Source organism: Colias philodice, chromosome 1, assembly GCF_061535455.1.
Source record: "Colias philodice isolate Cphi_HAF_F1 chromosome 1, ilColPhil1 Martin Lab GWU primary, whole genome shotgun sequence".
NCBI classification, from domain to species: domain Eukaryota; kingdom Metazoa; phylum Arthropoda; class Insecta; order Lepidoptera; family Pieridae; genus Colias; species Colias philodice.
In genome coordinates, this window is record NC_143086.1 from 8,050,198 (window position 1) to 8,068,176 (window position 17,979).

General features: G+C 32.0%; 3 protein-coding genes across 5 annotated transcripts in view; 1 reads left to right on the forward strand and 2 right to left on the reverse strand.

The window, feature by feature from the left end:
* roq (RING finger and CCCH-type zinc finger domain-containing protein roquin) overlaps window positions 1–9,600 on the reverse strand; it is a 36,475-nt gene extending 26,875 nt beyond the window's left edge. For all 3 annotated transcript variants that reach the window (XM_089714189.1, XM_089714199.1, XM_089714179.1), the window contains exons 1-8: window positions 9,499–9,600; window positions 7,928–8,090; window positions 6,849–7,035; window positions 6,360–6,520; window positions 4,709–4,846; window positions 3,596–3,703; window positions 2,813–3,146; window positions 2,323–2,481 (exon numbers count right to left, since the gene is read on the reverse strand). In XM_089714189.1, coding sequence (XP_089570315.1) covers window positions 2,323–2,481; window positions 2,813–3,146; window positions 3,596–3,703; window positions 4,709–4,846; window positions 6,360–6,520; window positions 6,849–7,035; window positions 7,928–8,089 — 1,249 coding nt within the window. In that variant the 5' untranslated portion in view covers window position 8,090; window positions 9,499–9,600. The remainder of the gene's footprint in view (window positions 1–2,322; window positions 2,482–2,812; window positions 3,147–3,595; window positions 3,704–4,708; window positions 4,847–6,359; window positions 6,521–6,848; window positions 7,036–7,927; window positions 8,091–9,498) is intronic.
* Window positions 9,601–10,324: 724 nt separating this feature from the next.
* On the forward strand, window positions 10,325–14,621 carry LOC149491232 (putative protein 2). Its single transcript, XM_089714477.1, has 6 exons — window positions 10,325–10,645; window positions 10,718–10,842; window positions 11,593–11,707; window positions 11,886–12,014; window positions 13,259–14,287; window positions 14,484–14,621. The coding sequence occupies exons 1-5, from the start codon at window positions 10,589–10,591 to the stop codon at window positions 13,298–13,300; spliced, it is 468 nt and encodes a 155-aa protein (XP_089570603.1). The 5' UTR covers window positions 10,325–10,588; the 3' UTR covers window positions 13,301–14,287; window positions 14,484–14,621.
* A 153-nt stretch (window positions 14,622–14,774) lies between these two features.
* Window positions 14,775–17,039, reverse strand: LOC149491233 (uncharacterized protein CG1161-like). The gene is made up of 5 exons (XM_089714466.1): window positions 16,860–17,039; window positions 16,524–16,639; window positions 16,215–16,329; window positions 16,016–16,141; window positions 14,775–14,921 (listed from the first exon to the last, which is right to left on the reverse strand). The coding sequence occupies exons 1-5, from the start codon at window positions 16,911–16,913 to the stop codon at window positions 14,775–14,777; spliced, it is 558 nt and encodes a 185-aa protein (XP_089570592.1). The 5' UTR covers window positions 16,914–17,039.
* Between the last annotated feature and the right edge of the window lie 940 nt (window positions 17,040–17,979).

Consider the following 17,979-nt stretch of genomic DNA (forward strand, 5'->3'; position numbering starts at 1 on the left):
ACGCTACTAATAGAGAACCTCCACCAATTGTATAAAGGTCAGAAAAATCAGCTGAAAGGAGCAGCTGTTAATGATTGCGTTTAATGGAAAATAAAAACCAATACAAGGTATAGAAGAAACTCAAAATGTCGTCAAAGTTCGCTATTTTTTTATAATGTTAAGGTAAATTTGAGATAAGTTCATCCTATCCTACTATCCTACTAATATTATAAATGCGAAAGCATGTGAGGGTGGATGTATGTGTATGTATGTATGTTTGTTCCTCTTTTTCGCAAATAGTCGCGGGCGTAAAGCTAGTACATATAATGTACTCGAAAAACATGACTGTCATTGTCGCGCATTCGGGTAATAACGAGTACTGTTAAAAAGTTTGTTAACTATATTATAATATGTATAAATTTAACGAAAATCGAGTTTGATTTTAATCAGTAAATGCTTTGGTAATAATGATCCCATCCGACTTATAATTAATTATCAATAATTATATACGAGAGGTAATCAAACAACTTTAAAAATTCGCTTTGCTCACACGAACGCTTATGTTAATAGCGGATGGAGTATAATTTTCTTTATAAAATTAAAATTTTATTTTTGACATAAAAAAGTACATATATTATTAATAAAAAATATTTTTTTCGCTGTTGCTATTCTGACTAATTTATATACCTTTAGATTATACATATTACAATATTATAGTATTTTAATATCACACAATTTTATTAAAACTGGAATATAATAAACAGCAAAAAAAAATTGGTTGTCTGTAAAGTCGGTTTACTGACGATAGTTGAACGTGACAACGTCTGATTGTGCTTCTTTTTCACTCGTTCCGCGCTCTCGCTTGCACTTCAAGCTTTACATGGAACGCCTCAGAGCGAGGTAACGCCGCATGAGTATTGTTTTTTCGTGCGTGCAGCCGGCTCTATCGAATTATAAGACGTTGTCACGTCAAAAATAACAGAAATGAAAAAAATATGTATAGTGCCACAAACTTATCTGACCCGGTGACAGTGTCACTGATGTCGCTTTCTTTTATATAAACAAAATATTCCGTATGAAAAGTCTGTGAAAATGTGACATTTCAAAATGGCGGCACGTAGTTCCAGTTTTTGCCACCGGGTCAGATAAGTTTGTGGCACTGTATAATATATATAATGTAGCACTTATAACCAAGTTTATATTTTTATTGCTTTAAATTCAAAATACATCATGCGCTTGCGCAGCCGCATCAATATTAAAGAGAAATAATTTATTGGCATAACTAATTTTTTAACTTTTAACCGTATATTTTCAAATCACTATATTTATTTCATTTTTTTTAAGTGCCTATACGAATTAAAATAATTGGAATGTAATAAGTAATAATTAAACAAGAAACAAAACTAAAATTGTCTGAAAGCGTTTATCACTCGGACCACCATCGCTTCAAATCAAACGATGTTGCGTGACGCGTCTTATAATACAATTTTACAAGTACCCGCATTATTTTATAAACATTGTGGCTTTCATGATTGTAATATCATGATTATAACAAATCCACAAAATTTATAACTCAAAAACGTATGAACGGGTTTTAATGATTTTTGGTTCCTTGGATTAATTATTACAAATTTGAAAAAGTACAAAAAAGCGCAACTGTAGTAAAATTATCAATCTAAACGATGGTATTTTCGAAAGAAATGAATAAATCGCATGGCTTGCAGGCATTTTTCATTAAATTAAAGAAGTAAGTCGCTTCTGCGGAATTGTAAAGTTTTTTTTTCTTTGTTTAAGATGTTACGACGCAGTATCGTAAAAATCAATACACAAAATAGCACATTATAATTAATCGAGAATAAAATATATCCTATCGTAGTTAAATATTTCCTTGCAACCGACGTAAAATGATTTAAAATAAATAATTCACGTTTCTTTACTAAACACTTGTTGCACGTCCATTTCGGCTATGCATATTTTATTTCAATGTAAGAACGAAGAAAACACAATATATAATTAAAATCGCAATTGCAAAAATGTCAAAACAATTCGCATAAAATTCGCAAACTTACCTTTGATGTTGAAAATGTTCACGTACAACATAATATTTAAGCACAGGTAAATTAATTTCAATCAGAATATTAGCGAGCGTCACACGTGCGGACACCACGACCGACGGAAGCGAATTGGTTCTTCCCCAATCGTGTGGGATACTTTATTATTGCGCATGTCAAAGCGCCTACACGTTCTGACGTGCTTTTAATGCATAGACTATACAATAAATTCGAATAGTAGTACTAAAATATTCGTAATTTGAAAAATTCGTAATTCAAATAATTCACTTACTTGCTGATGAATCCGATTTGTCTTGGATAGCGTGCTTTTGGTTGTGATTCGAGTCGCGGCCCGTCGTCTGTTGTTGTAAATAATTAACTAGACCGGAGACCACTTCTTTTACGGCTGTTATTATTTCCGCTAGCGTTTGCCAAGATGGACTTGTTGCATCTAAACAATAAAGGTACGTTTTTTGTTTCCTTTGCAAAATAATAATATTAATAATATACATATTTTAGGACACATATTCGACTTGTGAACGTAATGCAATATGTCATCATAATGTCAAGATGGAAAATTACGATTTTGTCGAATTTTCCTGTCAGATTTATAAATAGAACATTTTTTATGGTGATCATTTATTAGTCCAATTGAAAAAAACATAGTTACACGCATTTTTATAGCAAAATCAGTGCAAACCATTAGGGGAAAATGAAAAAAAACGAACTGTTTATACAAAAAGTCGTCATTTTTTCTCTAATTAGTGACCAAAATTAGATACCTGGACTAGGATCGATACTGGCAAGTCTATCTAACGGCATGCTCATAACGACTAGCTGTGCCGGGTCTCCCGACCTCTGCAGCGCTATGAACAACTCTTGAACCGACTGACCGAACGACTGTGGGGTTTGGAGTTTATCTATAATGCTTTGCATGTGGCTCTTATGCGCTGTATCTCCGTATAGCAAGGCACTCCACTGATCCGGTGCGATCCTGAGCCCAGCCTCCGTCGCGATCTGAACGATCTGCGCGTCGTGCTCGCGACGTAGAGATTCGTACGTGCGGAACTCTTCCTTGAGTTGCATTAATGATGAGTCACACTCGCGTTTCGATACCTGGACATAAGGTAAGGTTTATTATTATATGGCATTCACTGTTAATTGATTTTGTTAAGTTATTTAATTATTTATTCAGTAAATTGGCTGATGATATTTTGAATAGTAAAGTAGATGTACTTTGCGAATGTAGATAATAGTGTTCTCGGAAAATCACAATTATTGACCCGAATATCATCTATATTCTAAAAATATAGTTTATCAAAGTGGGACAGTATGCAGATGGCACAATACAAGCAATTCCTTTTAAGAGCACTACTTATGCTTGATCTAATTTATTTATTTGGACAACAAATAAATATATTTGTTGCCCAGAGATGCGAAGAATACTAAAAATGTCTCAAAAATTATAATATGATACCAATACCATTTTGCTGTTTCACAAAACTTTCTCAAGCATTCTGGACTTTCTACTTTAGTTCTTATAATAGATAAAAAACGATATTTACCTTAAAACAAGAGGCTCTGTACAACAGTTGAACAACATGACCTATGCTTGTTTTAGACGCTTGAGGAAAATCGCCTTCTAATCTTTGGACTACGAACATCACTAGGACCTGTGGAATTAATGTTATATAAATAATATGTAAGTAATCACAACATTTAGAATGTACATCATTTACTGAAATTACAAAAAAATTACCATTGATAACACAAGCTTAAAAAATGAACATAAAAACTAGCCACTCAAACTCAAACATTTATTTCTTCAACTAGACTTTGTTTAAAAGCGCTTTTGAACCATCACTTAGGAAGTTATACCCATTCACTACAGGCCATTGGCAGAATTGTGTAGAGTTTTGCCATAAATTAACATATTGAATTGAAATATTCACTACGGAAGTTTTATAAATATGCCACAATTCCTTAGTAGAATCTCTTTTCAGTTATTTTAGAACACATTGCTATGATACATAATGTATCATAATTTTCGTTTGTTCGATGCAGATTTGTAAAATATAGGTTTCCTTACAAAACAACTACGAAATACAGCTGAGAATAGTTAGAACACTATTATTTAGATTGTCAAATTGCGGACAATTCTAATAAGAATTAAACCTACACTCTTTAGGATACAAAGATCAAAATTTCAATTATTTACTAATGAAAGTGTGGAAAATACGGTGTTTCTTACCTGGCCTGTTCTATAGAGACGACTTTCAAAACCAGTTGTAAATATTATAATACTAGCAAACCGGGCGAACTCCGTTTCCGAGCCCGAGACCTTTCCAACGAATGCAAAACCGTGGAAATCGGTTGGTGCATTCTGGAGTTATAGCGTCAGGAAGGAAAAAACGACTTATTTTTATATAGTAGATTTTTTCTATTCTAATAATCTGCTATACGCACTAAGCAGTCTAGCTGAATGAATATTTGAAGTATTTAACACTGTAAGTGAGGATTAACCTTATTGCCCGGTCTGCCCTGTATAGACGGCTTTTCTACTGGTGGTCAATATTACAATATTTTGTCTATTCTAATGCGCTCCGGAGTCTAATCGAAAGAATATTTTGAGTTTGAGTTTAAGTACTCAATATTGAGTTAAAATACTCAATACATACCTTCCGCGATAAAGCAGAGCCATCTTCAAGGGCTAATAAAACTAATTTGAGAACTTCCTCCTGCATCGCCGGGCCAAGGAACTGACAACCTCGCGCTCGCACCGCCGCCCATAAGTTGGCACTCAACTGTTGCGGATTCTACAATAATATACTTATTTAATATATGTATATGTACTAAAATACCTTAAACTACAAAACATATTTTAGACATTATTAATTATTAATATATTTTATTTATTTATTTATAACACTTTACTATGCTAGTTATACAAATTACTTAAAAACTAAAACTTATAAGTAGCTAAACTAGCACAGAGGCGGCCTTATCACTAAAGAGTGATCTCTTCCTAAATATAGTTAAAAATACACGCTGAAACTCATGAAATTATGGCATTGCCACTGATCCTTGATAAGTGAAAAAAGTTTGAATTAAATCTGTTCGTTTAAAGTGGGTCAAAATCGAGTCTGAAGGAGTTGGTCACATAAAACTTAAAAAACTTAACTTAACTAACTGAATGGTTATCTTTTCTAATATTATAAATGCGAAAGTGTTTATTTATTTTTCCTTCCTTCACATAACAACAAAGCGATTTTACGATATTATGATTTTTTTGTGTGATGGGAGTAGAAACATTTTATTGCAATGGTAATTTACGCGGACGATATACTAGTTTTAGAATAAATGGTCATATGAACGTCCAAACACTCTTGTTTGGGAGTTCATGTAATATTGTTAAACATCCATTGATAATGATTCGATTCTTAATCCATTTGAATCCTAGTATAATTTACACATTTTTGAGTGTTTTAAAATTGAGTACTTTTATGGTTTTGGCAATATCATGGGGACACTTGTATTTTTATTCCAGATGTTCAAATTATAATTTTAACATACCCCCAGTTCAAACAATTGGAAATATGAAGTTTTAGGTGTAAAGTTTATACTTTTGAAGTATGAGCATGAGACTTATTTGTTGAAAAACAGAAATAATCTTTCTTTTCTCAAAATAGCATCCAATAAGATGTTTAAAAGTTTTTGTTAAAAATACAGAATTTTTAATTCAATGGGGGCAAGCCAGATATTTCCTATTTATGTCGCTAATGTGAACATTGGTTTCCTATTTGTTCAACTAATTAAGTGTTAAATAAATAAATAAATAAATTAACTTACTTATATATTTTACTCCCAAACACCTAAAACGTTCTTTGTGTGAAAAAATAGCTCACAACGCTATTACTTACATTACTATATACACTAAACGGTCGAAATTCTCGAATTTATATATCTTTAGCAGACACACAATGTCGACGGCGACATGAACGAAGCACAAATCTATTATCGCATTTATAATATTAGTAAGGATTCCTACTTTTAAGTAAATTTATTAGGTAAATTCAATAATGCCTGCAAGTAATAGTAGCTAAAAAAAATTGGTTGTCTGTAAAGTCGGTTTACTGACGATAGATCAACGTGACAACGTCTGATTGTGCTTCTTTGTCGCTCGTTCCGCGCTCTCGCTTGCACTTCAAGCCTAAATGGAACGCCTCAGAGCGAGGTAACGCCGCATGAGTCATGTTTTTTCGTGCGTGCAACCGGCTCTATCGAATTATAAGACGTTGTCACGTCAAAAGCTGCAAATGTAGCAATAACCTGATGTTGCAGAATAAGTTCGGTAACAGATCTCTCTCCCAAGGAGCGGGCGGCCCGAGCTGCCCTCCCGCGGCCCTCTTCATCTGTTATAGCGCACTGCAGTAGAGTGACCAGCTTCCTTTGCATCGGCCGGGATAGACGATTTCCGATACTGCTGTTCGCTGTTCAAATGATACAATGTTGATTTTGTGTACGCTAACAATTATTTGAACTTATTGAATTTTAACAGATTGTGTACAAATATTAAATCAGATGACAAATTTGATTTATACAATAATTATGACAATATGAAACTAACATTCTGTAGCAATTAATTCCTATAGATTACATTTTTTAAAGAAATACACAAAAGTGTTCAAACAATTGTTGTTGTTGTTGTGTTGTTAATTCTATGGCATTTGTTCATATTGGCTTATTTCTTAAAAGCTATTGACTTTTATTTTAATTTGATGTGTAATCTTGTTTAACACATATAAAAAAGATAATTACCACATAATTTAAGGTAAATGGCGAGGTGCTCAAGACTCCGGACGACGACATCATATGCATGGCGGTCAGTCTCGGATAAGGCCTGTATGCTTGGCGGGTGGAAGGGCTGCGGCGGGGGTGTGTAGCCCGCCAACTGTAGGAGTGCCGTGTTGATGGCCAACTCCTCCGGATCTGCTTGAATCGCAGCCTGGAATATTGAACATGATCGGTAAAGTTTATTTACTAATACAATCGTATCGAAATAATAGGTTAGATTACATGATAGTAGAGATTGTCTAATCTAAAAACGCTGGAGGAGGGGCCACTAAACTTAATTGTTTCAATGTGTGAGGACAAATAATTATTGAACCACTTTATATGTGTGCGCGCGGCGATTCTACTGCAAACTTTGACTGTCTCGCGCACTGATTTGTCAACTAATCGGGCGATCAGTTCAGGTGCCTAGCATTGTATGGCGGGGAGAGCGCGCTATGTACGGAATGACACGTCCGTTCTGTCGTGCATCGCGTCATTTATGCACTAGTTGGCCAACTGGTCCTGTCGTTCGGGCATGGATTGGACTGGAGGACTGAACGACCAATGAGGCAGACCAATTTGTGTGTATTGCGTCTATACACATACTTTGAATGTGAGCGTAAACACAGTGGAGGGGCGTTCATTTTTAGATTAGACAATCTCTACATATTGTTATGACAAATTTATCTGTGCCAGTAATAATACATTCTATAAGCAACAATAACAAATATATCCAATCATACAATCATATAGGCTTTCTTTAATTCATATTTATATTTATCTGGAGGTAGACAGGATTTCTATTTAAAACTTACTTTTATAGCATTAAAATGTTTTATAAATGAATGAATTTTAAAGAATAAAGGATTTTTATTGTTGTGTTTGTAATGGCTAAACAAGTAGAAAGCTGGTCTATTCATGAGTTAAGTTGGATATATTTCTTTATAGTATTTTCTTGCGCAGCCTGAGCAAGCTATTAATAGCTTTTAAAGAAAAGACTAGTACATAATTATTTATTATAATTACAATTACAGTAAAGCAGTTGGTTGCGCCCTATACATTACCTGATCGAAAGGGCAATGTTTTCTATGCAAATGCTTCAGACAGTGTTCACAAAGGGTGTGGCCACAGCCGAGACTGACTGGGCTACGTGGTGAGGGGCCAAATTCTCGGCAGCACACTGGACAATTGAGATAGTCCGTCCAATGCGGCGCCTGGATTGGCATTCTGGAATAAAAAAAAGTAAGTAATATACAAATTACACCTCAATCTATTTACGCTTAAGCATGGCTTTAAAGTAATACCTTTTAATGTGTAGAAACCTTCTATGTTTTACAATTAACATTTAAAATGCTTTTTTTAATAGTGATTCAGTCAGTCAACATGTTATCTCAAACATTAATAATAAAAAAAATAAAGTAGTAAAACAAAAACAAAACCTTATCTGTAACAAAAATGAATAACCAACCAATATCATTGAGAAAACAGAAATGAAATTACTCAATAAAGATTAGAAATTGTAATGAATAATTTTTGAGAAATCCCAAAAAGGAAAAGGCATAATAGTAGATATACCATCAAGGTATGAAACAATATTATTTTTAATATCTCAGTCTTTAGCTTTGTAAGAAAATAAAATATATATTTTCCAACAATGCTTGGTTAGGCACTAGCAATAAATACATTAAATAATATTTGCCATGCAACATAAAAAAAAAAATATTATGCCATCCAAGAAGATCCACCACCAGAATACAACTCATTTAACACCTATTAGTCTCAGATCTTTAATATTGTCTTTGAGAATTCATATTAAATGTTGAGACAGGTAATTTGGAGAAGTAACCTAGATCCTCACAACAAATTATATACATTTTCTAATATAAAATTAATTAAAAATAGCACATAAAAGAAAACAAAATTATAATCATAACCTACAAACATGAAGAAATAATAGAAATTACCATCTTTCTTTGAACTCATTCAAGAAAGTTTACATATATAAAATACTGAGTAACTCTACCTATTTATAGCATCCATTCTAATTTAAATTGAAGTACACAACTTCTATCAGCAACATAATATCACTTTGATATATATGTATTATTTCCAAAATAAACATAGACATTTAAAAATATTCACTAAATTTAATAAAAACATCCAACATCACTAATTATTGATATAACATGTATAAACAGCTAAGTTGCAACTTTTTTTACTGTCATTTAGCAATATGATTTAAAGAATCGGGTCTATGATTTTAATTAAATAAGGTAAAAAGTAATGCAAAAGCAGCTGTATTTATTGTAATGTCGTCTAAAATTTAGCAAGCATCTACTATTTTATACAGTTTATATATGGCATGTGTGTGTGCGTCGCACGTACTGACGTAAGGACTAAGTTTAACTCACTGTAGATGTGTTTAATTTAAATATAATAATTTTGTTAATTTTATCTCGGAGTAATCTGTAAAGAAAATAAAAAAGGCCAGAATCTTCTAAAAATTTGACATCATAAATTTGCCACCTAAGCAATCGCTATGACACTGTAGATAGGTTAAAAAGTAAGTATAACAAAAACATGTTTTTTGCTGTAAATTTGGTTGTTTCAAACATATTAAAATTTCTTCAATTACCTTAAAAGTTATAAGAACACTCATCACAAAAATAACACATTTATCTTCTACCCACTTCAAATCATGATCCGTCATCAGTATGTCAGCAGTCATCGAAAAACCAAAGACAAGAGTTAATGACATTTCAATTTTCATACATCCTCTTTTTATGCCAAATTATGTGTACTTATGGATCTGAGACGTGGTCGCTAACCGCGGGCATGGTGCAAAAGCTTCGCGTCGCTCAACGAGCTATGGAACGGGCTATGCTCGGGGTTTCTTTGCGTGATCGAATCAGAAATGAGGAGATCCGCAAAAGAACTAAAGTCACCGACATAGCCCACCGTATTAGTAAGTTGAAGTGGCGCTGGGCTGGGCTGTGGGCATCTAGCCCGCAGAACCGATGGCCGTTGGGGCAAAAAGGTTCTTGAGTGGCGACCACGTACAGGACGTCGCAGTGTGGGACGGCCTACAACGCGATGGACAGACGACCTGATCAAAGTGGCGGGGAGCCGCTGGATTCAGGCCGCTGGTGATCGGTCGTTTTGGAAATCTTTGGGGGAGGCCTATGTCCTGCAGTGGACGTCCTGAAAGGCTGGAATGATGATGTGTGGCTACAAGTAATATTTATATATCTGTGGTGGCTACACGGTTTCAAAACGTGTAGAGACGTATTAAAAAACCACTATTTGGAAGCGACTGATAGTGGAATAATTATTTGGCAGGAGAGTTTAGTTCACCCACTGTTATCGCCATAGCGATCTTTTCTTTTGGAATTTCAAAACTTTTTCTTTAGTCTGTACCTGTAGAGTGTAGAAGTGTGTAGTTTATGGTCCGTAATCTTGTTGACGTTGGAGTTTTGACATTGCATTGCGTAAATCATTTTCAAATTTGAATAGGCTTTATTTAAATTCTGTGTTGTTTATTTTAAATAAAATAAAACTATTACATGGCCATAGAAATTGACGAAAAACAAGTCGGCTATGAGCAAACGATAGTAAAAATATACCTAGTAATATTTGCAATAAAATCGCATATAATGAACAAAAAAATTCTGGATCCAATTCTGTTTTACTGATTATGTCGATTTAGAAATTTTATAAATTTGAAGATGATTAAGAACACGTGTTATTTGTTAGTTTTAATGTGTTGTTATTCTGGAGTTCGGGTAAATTTTCACGATTATAATTTGAACTGTAAAATAACTGTAACTGTGTCATTCGTCCACTTCTTGTTGTAGGCTCAGTTTTATGAGGATCAAAGATGCCGCTGTGTTTGTCCAAGTCCAGCTTCTGTTTTTAACAACACCCAGAGTAAATTGACAGATATAAAACTTTATAGTGCATATGTGACTCCAAGTAAATGGTGAGTCTATGTTCCCTGTGGATGTACTTTATACCATGCCATCATACTGGTGTATAAAGCTTCGAGAATTTATTTCTATATACGCATGGAACAATTAAGAAATGTATAATTTAAAATGGAATTAATTCTTATGAAAATAACTAGATATATTGTTTTTTTGAATGGATGAGTATCAAGTACATCAATGAACCATATGGTAGCCATAAGCTATATTGATGACAAACCACAAACATTTATTTATTCATAGCTCAATATTTACTGTTTGAAATCAGTTTCACCTATAAGAGTTTGCAATAAGCGATAGCTCTCATCAAATTATTTATTTTATTTATTTATTTATGCTTTATTGCTCTAGATAAATTACAAATCGAGACTTAGCCTAGGATACAATATAACAAACGGCGGTCTTATCGCTAAATAGCGATTTCTTCCAGACAACCGGTTGTACAGAGAGAAATTAAGTAAAGGATAGGAATAGGGCAGAGCACAAATAAATATATTTTTTAAAATTACAAATTATGTAATTTTATTGTACAAATTTATGTCAAAGAACTGCCCTGGGGTTCTTAATTGGTACTATTCCATGGATTTCATTCTTCATACAATACAGGCACTAATACTACTAATAGTAAGCTAATAATACTGTTTGCTTTACATTCTATGAAACAATGTATATCAAGTTCTCTAATGATTATGCATTTATACATTAAAATATGATTAAATTTTACTTAATATTTATTTGTCTTTCAGTAACTGTGGTGGTGTTGTTTTGCCACATGTAAGTGATGAAATTAGGGACAATGCACAAGTATTTTGTCCAAGGTGTGATTGCAAATATGAATCTAGAAATACAACTATTATAATGGTAAGCTTAAATAGTATTTTACTTTATATCTAGAAAAAAATTAAAATAATATTCAATCTTATATTTATTTACGACAAGAATGTTAATGAAGTATCTTAATTGATAATTTAATTAATGAACAAGTTATTTAACTTAGTTTGGTAAAATATATGTTAAATGATGATATTTGTTATTTCAGGTTGTTGTTATAATGGTTTTATGGATCTTAATGCTACTTTCTGCTTATTTACTATTTTTAATCATCCTTGATCCGTTAGTAATAAGGAAACAACAAACAATATATATAGATATTAATCCTGCTGATGAAGTAAGTATTCATATAATTAATATTGATTATTCATATGCTGAGTTATTTATGGTTGATAAGTGAAGTCTGACATGCTAATTGCTGCAATAAAATTAAGCCTATTTATATTATAATTTTGAAATTCAGGTAATTGTTGGTTATTGTCTGGAAAGATAATTAATTATTGATGTATTTTGAAAGAAAAAAACTTATAGTATCTTGCCCTGGTCCGACCTGGGCAGTGGTAATTTTTTATCATATTTGAGAAAAAAACTATCAGTTATTATGCTTATTTAAGACATAATCAATGATAATTAAAATCCATTATAATGTTCACTTCATTACATTAATTATGATGAAAGGGGTTTGGGTAAAGTTGGCGGTGTGATGAACTTTCGCGGCCAGTAATGAAACTTGGATATTTTAAAAGAGCAATATATTGTGAGCAAAAGTTATTATGGACCTAAATCTCGAAACGTAATAGGAACAGAGATATTTGGTTTTGTATTATTCATTTACCTAGATGATTTATAGAATCTGCATGATTTATTATAAGATTTTTGAGTTTTTTAGGTTTCTCCTTTATTTATTTAAGAATTCTAATCAAAACGATGTATATGAACGCTTATATACGCAATAAACTGCTTTTTTAAAATGTTCAAGTTTCATAACTGGCCGCGAAATGTCATCACAACGCCACTAGCCCATACAAAAGTACCCAAACCCCTTTGGGGCCGTCCATTAATCACGTGATGTTTTTTTTTGGCATTTTTTGACCCCCCCTCCCCATTGGTGATACGTGGTGAGGTTTAAGACTACCCCTCCCCCCTCCCCCCTATATCACGTGTATTTTTTCGTACCTGCAAAGAATCTATTTTTTATTTATAAAAAAATACTGGTATAAGTATCATCTAATTTTATTATAGAAAATTAAAGGCTACTATAATAAACGTTCAGAGGTAGACAGAAAGATTGCAGTTTGTTTTTGAATGACATAAAAATAATGAAAGAAATGCGAAAAAGTTGTACGCGTTTGACTAAAAATAAATACATAATATGTAACGCCGCTTTTCGGTTGAGTATCGCGCGCTTGCCGAAAAAATAAATACACGTGATATATTACTTTACCCCCCTTCCCCCTGGTGATATTTCGTGATTTTTTGATGCACCCCCTCCCCCCCTTTTGAGCCTCACGTGATTAATGGACAGCCCCTTTACAAATCTAATTTCTTGCGAATGTTAATGCAACTATAACATTTTTTTAGGCTCAAATTTCCTTAATCAATGGTGAGGAACCAGAAGACTAATTAAGAATTTAAGAATATTATTTGGATGTGATATTAAATTTAATGTGAGAATTTTATTTTTATAAAAAATATAATCTAGATAAGTAAGATGTTTTCTATTTTTTTAATTTTATATAAACTATTTAAAAAAGAAATATTATTCAACTGTTACAAAGTTAATGTATGCTTAAAATGTTACTATTTTGTATAACTACCATAACAGAAAATAATAATAAATATCTAAATTCTTGCAAATGTTTAAAGGAGAATGGGCATTTTACTATGGAAGTTGGGCCTGAACCCTTGAGTTGGACCAATACACATGAGATATTGTTTTTATAATAGATCATAACACATACATAACGGGAAAAATATATATAAAAAAATAATCAACCGGGTTTTTGTACAGTCACATCAAGTTTTATTACTTTGTGTATAATATTTTTTGCAATAAATAACTGTTATAAGACAATGACAATATCTTTATGTTACTCCAATTCACTTTCACTTACAAATACGTACTAATCTTAAGCCTTCTAATAACCGAAATACACTAATATTATGTTTTGTAACAGGTACCTATACCGTGTTTATTATAATTCAGCGTAGTTAGACGTTTTTTGTGGTTAAACTCAGTCACTCCAGTGACATTTAGATTTATATTTACTTCACTCGAATTAAAAACACCGTTATTGTGCGCAAAATAATAGCCAAATAAATAAAACTTTTTGCCTTGACTGTACAAGAACCCGGTTGATTTATTTTTTTATTTTATTTTTTTCGTAAGGTATGTGTAATGATCTATCACAAAAACAATATTTCGTGTGTATTGGTCTTAGCCCAAGTTTCAGGCCCAATTTGCCCATTCTCCTTTAAGTTAGTGATGTATGCACACAGACTCCCTGACTTGATCAAAGATAGATAGAAATAAAAATACATATGGTAAGAAAAAAGTTATTTATTGGTTTTTATAATAACACATGGTTATTATGTTAGCTATAATTAATTGTATAAGGGCCGATTTTTCAATCCTTGGTTAAAATTTATCCGTCCAATAAAGTATTACACGAGCATTTTAAAATGTCACCTGTAAACTGTCAAATACGGACAATTAGAATACATTTTGTAGTACAATTAAAAAATACAAATGGTAGTTTAATATGTTATTCGATGAATAAGTTTTGACCAACGATTGAAAAATCAGCCCTAAATTGAGTAACTTATTTGCCTTATTGTAATTAGTAATTACAAAATACAATAATATATTATTGCATTACTAAACATTAGCCTTACTGGATTTTACACTGCAAGGATACAATGATGTATTGTGATGTATCTATCTCTAGATGTCATCAGCAATTCTTATCTTTTTATCTAATAAACAAATGATAAATACATTAACATGCATGGATATATTGACTGATAGTTATATGATACAGTCAAGAGAATGCTTGTTAAATGGAATTTATCATTATGAAGATTAGACAACCGTATCCTAGTTGAGCATAGTATGTCTATCGTATATGTTGCGTCGCTGCTCACGCACTTGGCGCTTCCACTTGTCTTGCTGATGAGTGACGCGGTTCAGAACGTTCCCGCGCGGCCCGGCTTGTTGAGACGGTCCGCTGATAGCACTCTCATCCTGGAATAGGTTATAATAAGGTCATCATTTATTTAGATGACAGTTGTAATGTAATAATTATGTACCTGTATAAGTTTGATTAGTCATTGTGTTTAATTAAATTAGAAGAGTTGTTTAATTTGATGTCACACTTATAATTGCTTTAAAAGTGAATAATTCATTGTTTAAATTTGTTTTCTTTATATTAATTTGTTTGTTTAGTTGATTAGTTTAACATATTGTTACACAATATCAATGCATAATATAAGATTAATTAATTAATGATTGATAAGTCATTGTGTTTAATTAAATTAGAAGAGTTGTTTAATTTGATGTCACACTTATAATTGCTTTAAAAGTGAATAATTCATTGTTTAAATTTGTTTTCTTTATATTAATTTGTTTGTTTAGTTGATTAGTTTAACATATTGTTACACAATATCAATGCATAATATAAGATTAATTAATTAATGATTGATAAGTCATTGTGTTTAATTAAATTAGAAGAGTTGTTTAATTTGATGCCACACTTATAATTGCTTTAAAAGTGAATAATTCATTGTTTAAATTTGTTTTCTTTATATTAATTTGTTTGTTTAGTTGATTAGTTTAACATATTGTTACACAATATCAATGCATAATATAATAAATAGTTGAGAAATAACAGACTTTGTTTGTTTCTAGAAAGATTGGGCTAAATCGATTGCAGCTGTGAAATTTTGAACTTCTTTTCTGACAATATTAATATTTTAACAAAGTTCCTGTATAAAAGTAGAATTTGTGAAAATAAGCTCTTCCCACCCTAGCACGTTGTACTAAATTAAATTTTCTTTTATTGATTGTTAAAAAATTTAACAAATGGAATTACTCACCATCATCATCATTATCTAGTTACATATCTATATAAATAAGTAGTGGTCCGCCCCGGCTTCGCCTGTGGTACATATTTCGCAATAAAAGGTAGCCTATGTCCTTTCTCGGGTATCAAAATATCTCCATACCAAATTTCATGCAAATTGGTTCAGTAGTTTAGGCGTGATTGAGTAACAGACAGACAGACAGAGTTACTTTCGCATTTATAATATTAAGTATGGATTATAAAAGTTAATGCTTACATCTTCATTGGTATGTTCTTGGTATGATGCCTTTGCTCTCTTGTTGATCAGTGGGTCAAGGCAGATCAGGAATCCCATGTAGGCTACAAGTAGCATGATCACCCACACAACTATTATAACAACAACCTGAGGAACAAAGTGACATTAAGTATGGATTTTTAATAAAATATAACAATTAATATCGAGTTTTGAAGCTAACCTGAATTATTGTTGTGTTTCTGTTCTCATAAATACATTCGCAGCGTGGGCAAAATTCTTGTTCTCTACCTTTAATCAGTTCGCCAACTTTGGGAAGAATGATACCATCGCAATTGCTGAAAATCAAAAAATATACATAGTTAAAAAGCTATAGTGATTTTTGCATTAAGGTAAAAGTAAAAACTATATAATTTTGGTTTATATTTATAACATCTATAAGATTTAGGAGTAATGAAAAAAGAAAATTAATAGCAAGATAAATAATAAAAGAACTAAATAATTAATAAAAGATAAATATAGGTATACATACCATTTGTTTGGTGGCACATTACCAATATAGAGTGTACGATCTGAATCTACAGTATTATTTAGTACTGCAGCCGGTCGTGGACACACACATTTGCATCTTTTATCATCATATGAACCCTGTAAGTGAAGTGTTATTAACTATAAATATCTTGCTCAAATTGATCAATGACAAGTCCGTGTAAATTAAAAATGGACGAATGAGATGATACGGAATTTGCGATCAAAACATAGCATGGAAACTATTTAAAACTGCAAACATACCTTTATTTCAATTAAGATACAAGATTTATTTTCAATAGATCGATTTAATTTATGTTTAATTAAAATTAATACTCACAGACACAGAGCCGAGGTAAATTAAAAAGCACACGACTATATGTTTTACATACATTTTTACGTCTGTTTATATTTTATGATTATAACAGAATGTAGTATATGTAAAATATTCACTGGGAAAGCTAATGCATATGCTTCAGTTTTTATTTTCTTAGGTATGCAATTAGAATACTAGTTTTCGTTTCTATGGCAGATTATCATCGCTAACAATTAACAAAATATCAATAATCTTGACAAATGACAGCTATGCTATTTGACAATTGACATTTATGTGTCAAGTAGCGTTTTTTTTTTAATAGAATTTGTCATGATGAATGGATATTGGTCACGTATACAAGAAAATGGCACAGATAATAACTTGGCAATAAAGGAGTTAATCAGCTTCAGCTAATAATAAAACAGATAGATTCCCAGCTGTGAAACTTGGGTTCTATGATTATCACATCACAACGCACCGTGAGCGTTTTCGTTAAAGCTTATTGCGATGTTGATCTTTTACTGTGACCACAGCACGATATAAGAATTTTTCTGATTGTTTTTAACAATTAATATCTAAAGTGACATATTAAAATATGAACACCAACTAAATCTTTTACTTTTCAAATGTGGCTTAATTTTTTTGGTAAAAATGGGTAACTAATTGCTGATATCTATTTCACCCTTCTTTCACCACTATAAGATTCCACCATATACATAGAAACATAGACCGCCTTGGTACAGTGGTTTACGCGTGAGCGTAGAACCGAGGGTTCCTGGGAACAGTCCTGGGTTTGATTCCCGGTGGAGACGAAGAAAAAAAAAATGTTTGTCTGGCAGGACACAGAACGCTGATCACCTTGTTACTTGTCCCTAAAGAAAATTGATCAGCGAAACAGATGTATTATGCATAATGCTGCATAATGCATCTGCCCTTATTATCTAATTAAGGTTTAGATAATCTTATTTTGTACTAATATAATAATATTGTTACCTAATTGCGGCGCACGCGAAATAATCACTTTTATTGACAAAATTTTTACCAATTGGGATACATTGTTTTAATCTTAGGTTTTAATATTTTTTCTGAAATTAAAATATAGTCTGTGTTATTATTATTATTACTCTTTGATAATATTAGTTTA